The sequence below is a fragment of the Rhipicephalus sanguineus genome, chromosome 7 (genome assembly GCF_013339695.2).
Source record: "Rhipicephalus sanguineus isolate Rsan-2018 chromosome 7, BIME_Rsan_1.4, whole genome shotgun sequence".
Lineage (NCBI taxonomy): Eukaryota > Metazoa > Arthropoda > Arachnida > Ixodida > Ixodidae > Rhipicephalus > Rhipicephalus sanguineus.
Genome location: NC_051182.1, coordinates 83,110,237 through 83,114,580, shown reverse-complemented (window position 1 = coordinate 83,114,580; position 4,344 = coordinate 83,110,237). Strand labels below are relative to the sequence as shown.

At 50.3% G+C, this 4,344-nt stretch overlaps 1 protein-coding gene across 1 annotated transcript; it reads left to right on the top strand.

The window, feature by feature from the left end:
* Nucleotides 1–2,065: 2,065 nt before the first annotated feature.
* Nucleotides 2,066–3,998, top strand: LOC125759318 (uncharacterized). Its single transcript, XM_049417780.1, has one exon. The coding sequence runs from the start codon at nucleotides 2,293–2,295 to the stop codon at nucleotides 3,076–3,078; it is 786 nt and encodes a 261-aa protein (XP_049273737.1). The 5' UTR covers nucleotides 2,066–2,292; the 3' UTR covers nucleotides 3,079–3,998.
* The last annotated feature ends 346 nt before the right edge of the window (nucleotides 3,999–4,344 follow it).

Sequence of the window (4,344 nt, the reverse complement as noted above, 5' to 3'; positions counted from 1 at the left end):
TAATCGCAGCTGCGCCTAGACGAAATGGCGCACAAAGCAACATACGTGACTCACTGCAGGGGAGGCAATGCTCCCCACTTTCTACAGCTTTCACGTCAAGCGGAACTGCACACACTTTGTTTCAGAATGGGCGTCTTGTTTCGGTCTTTTCGGAAATCACTTTTGATATGTTTATGGATGCCTGGCATGAACTCGCCTTCCGAATTGACTAATACGTCAGATACAGAAAGGCCTTCTTTTAATGGCAACGTTTCTTGGCATTTTGTTCATGCTGCCCCCATCATTCATAAATCTCCTTAACCGCCACGGCCCTTGCGAGATGCTAACACTTGTGACGCCGGGCTCCAAGCTGTGGTGAGTTTGAGACTTCTGCCATAGAGCGTACGCTTTCACCTGTTCTGTCTTTAGTGTTGGCTAAACGGACTGTCAATGTCGATACTAGAGCACTGCACGGGCCCGGGCCGGCCCGAAAGCCCGGGCCGGGCTGTCTGAAGCGTTTTCGGGCGGGCCCGGGCCGGGCCCGGGCTTGAAACCACGGGCCTGGGCCGGGCCCGGGCTTGAAGCTACGGGCCGGGGCCGGGCCTGGGCTTCAGGCTGCGGGAGCAATAAAGATTTCGGTTTTTTTATTTGTGGTTGACACATACGGTACAATCTGTAAGTAAACAAGGATATTTGTTGCTCGCGTCCTTCGTTGCGCCTATAAAGGTGTAGGCCGAATTGTATGTGGCTATCCTTCTGGTCAAATTGTAAGCCGTAAATCACCTTCAAAGCGTCATATTAATTTTCTCTTGGGCAGTGAGGGAATTAAGGGGATATAACTTGTCACAGACATCGCAAGCTCGTAACTGTCTTGACGAGGCGCACACCTGAAGCATCTTAAGGTGCAGGCGCGTGTAATTCGCGCCATCCGGAAAATGAAGGCCCTACCGCCTTGCAGCGACCACTGCGAGATTTGATAACTCCTCATGCGTGAGCAGAAATAAGAGGCACGCGTGGAAAGAAGCGCGTAAGAATAAGAGAGTAAAGACGGCCTCCGTTGCTAGGCGACACCCGGCTAGGCGGAGCATGCGCAGACCGCGGCCCACCCATAAGGAACCTCATGCAAGGAACTGCTGCGTGTGTAGCGTGGGGCCCGTCTCGCCATCTACTGAAAAAGAGAGAGAAAAAAAAGAGAGAGCTTTGGATGTTGTATCGTAGCTCGGCAGAGCGCGCTGATGCTTTTATTGTGTTGGTTATTGGCGTTCTATAGTTCGTAATTTGTCTCCTCTACACGTGGCGCTATGAATGCAGATGTATTGCGAGACAAGCTCGCTGCCGGCGAGCTTAAGCTCGTCTCCAAGCAAGCTAAGAAAAGCCAGGTTTGGAAGCAATTCCTGCAAGTTGTCGACGCGCACACCTCATCACCAGTAGGACATGTGCAGTGCAAAAGCTGCAAAGCTTTCTTCGCATATGATGGTGGGAAGACAGGAACGTCGCATCTGAACCGCCACAAGTGCAAGGCTGCTGGTGACACCACTGCCATTTCTTCGTTCTTCACTGAGAAGAAACCCCAGGTTTCATCTACCGTTAAGGGGAATCTGACGACTACTTGCGTGAAGTGGTGCGCTAAAGATATGCGGCCATTTGACGTTGTTTGCGATGATGGATTCCTAAATGTTGCCGACGAACTGATTGCTATCGGTGCCAAGTACGGGAGCATATCCGCGAGGACCGTGATTCCGCATCCTACGACGGTGTCTCGCAGGGTGTCCGAAGTAGCAAACAAACTCCGAGAAGTGGTGATGCCTGAGATTCAGTCAGCGATGAAGGAAGGTCGCTGCTCGATGACACTTGACATGTGGACCGACGACCACAAGAAAATTGCCTATATCACTGCAACGGCCCATTACGTAAGTGTGAAATGGGAACTGAGGAGCCTTGTTCTGTTCACTAGTGACTTTCCCCCCGAGAGAAAACCGGGAGAGAACATCCGTAAGGAGATTGTACGAAGGAGTGCTAAGTTGGGGATTGATGAAGGCATGTTGAGCAATGTGGTGTTCGTGACAGACCAAGGTGCCAACATAATTAGCGCGCTGCGTCCGTATGCGAGGATGAACTGCTGTGCGCACGTCCTGAACACCGTTCTTCGGAACGCGTTTGATGACAGGTACCTCGCTCAGGAACTTCCCGACCTTTTGGAAGAACTGCAAAAAGTGAAAGCTGTCGTGACTTTTTTAAAACAGCGGACTGACGAGCCAGCTACCACACGGTGTGTGCCAGGAGATATGCACGCGGTGGAATTCAAAGCTCGCCATGATCAAGTCCGTGCTAAGTCAGTACGATGCGATAGAGAACCTCCTAGATTCAAGGGGAAATCTGCTCTTGGAAGACGTCAATAAGACTTTGTTGATGGAGGTCGCCGAATTCTTGGAGCCCTTCAAAGAGGCCAGCGAAAAGCTTGAGCAGGATAAAGTGGTAACGCTGCCCCTTGTACTGATGTACTACACAAAACTGAAGAAGCACCTTACTGCTGATTCGACAGACTCACGAGAAGTGTGCCAGCTCAAGTCGAGGACACTAGAATTCCTTCAAATAAAACTGCCCATAGAAGAGCTTCACAAAGTGGCAACGTTCTTGTGGCCGCCTTTCCGCCATCTCCGCGTTCTTGATGAGCAGGAGAGGAAAAGTGTTCATGACAGAGTACGCGAATTGTTAATCGATGTACATCTCCGTTTGCCACAAGGAGAAACGAGCACAGATCATCCTGATTATGAACCCCCAGCGAAGCGTACGTCCCTTGACGAATTTAAGGAGTGGCGCGATGCTGCGGAAACTCAACCAGCCGACAGTGAGCTTGACATTTACCTTCGGGACAGTGACTCGTGTGAGGACATTGAAAAACTGCTTGAATGGTGGGAAGCCCATCGTAGGAAATACCGTGGGCTTTCATTTCTGGCAAAAAAAGTACTTTGCATCCCATCCACGAGCGCCAGCAGCGAACGCAATTTTAGTGCAGCTGGGTACGTACTCCAAGACAGCAGGACCTGCTTGAAGCCGGAGAGCCTGGACAACTTGCTGTTTTTGCACAAGAACATGTAGATTTTTGCCTTTTTCTGGCCTTTTCGCACTCGTATTCCTGTGGCGTCGTTTTCAAGTGCGGTCTTTTTGTGTCATTGAGTGTTATTTTAAGCGTATTTTCTATCTTTATTTCACAAAGAAGGGTGAAACCTTTTATCTGAAATAGCATCAAGCATGGTGTGTAGCAGCTTGATTATATAATTATATTGTAAATGGCGATTACGTTTCCGTGACGGCGCTAGAATACGAAAAATATATATTTCATCTGCTTTTGGTGGCTGTTCGCAATATATAACGTTAAAGTTTTTTTATCTTGCTGCAAGAAATTATTAATCAGGATCCTCTTTAAAAATTGTGTAAATAATGTCTCTAACGCGAGTGCAGAAAAGAGAATCAACGAAAATGTCCCGGGTTTGATTCCATCCGCTTTTTCATGTTAGTTGTACACTATTCAATAAATTTTGTTGCTATGTTTTATTTTCCCTATACTGCTATTTTAATGACTTGCCATGTGACATATAGGCAACATTTCATCTATATTCCTTGCTCCCAAACCACAATATGATTACGAGGCACGCTGTAGTGGAGACCGGATTAATTCCGGCCACCTGGAGTTCTTTAACGTGCACCTAAAGATAAGTACACGGGTGTTCTTGCCTTTCGCCCCGTCAAAATGCGGCCGCCGTGGCCGCGGTAATCGCACCCACGTCCTACTACTTAACAGCAAGACAGCTTAACCACTGAGTTATCACCGCGGGCAAAGCAACACTTCAACGCATGTGCACACTGAATTTTCCCTCTGATTCCCCGCTGCAAAGCGCAAAGCATCATTAATAATCATAGTCAACAACTAATATTCTCTAGTGGGCCCGGGCAGGGCCTAATCATGAGTTTAGCAAGTTTAGCAATGAACACCCGAGCCTGAGCCGGGCCCGGGCTTGGAACCTCGGGCCCGGGCCGGGCTCGGGCTGGGGTCGGTCATGTACGGCCGGGCCCGGGCCGGGCCCGGGCTTAGAATCTCGGGCCCGGGCCGGGCTCGGGCTGGGGTCGGTCATGTACGGCCGGGCCCGGGCCGGGCCCGGGCTTAGAACCACGGGCCGCGGCTGGGCTCGGGCTTCATAAAGCGGGCCCGGGCTGGGCTCGGGCCGAAAAATCAGGCCCGTGCAGTGCTCTAGTCGATACTACATGGAAATGAGTAGATGTTTCCATATCAACGCGAAAGCGTGCGTGTGCCGGTTTGACCGAAATTCAAGTGTCGGCAGCGGCGCCTTTCTTGGTTGTGAGCGA

Bases quoted from the DNA above. Each gene is read 5' to 3' on its own strand.
- LOC125759318 (XM_049417780.1), top strand. From the start codon at position 2,293: ATGATCAAGTCCGTGCTAAGTCAGTACGATGCGATAGAGAACCTCCTA.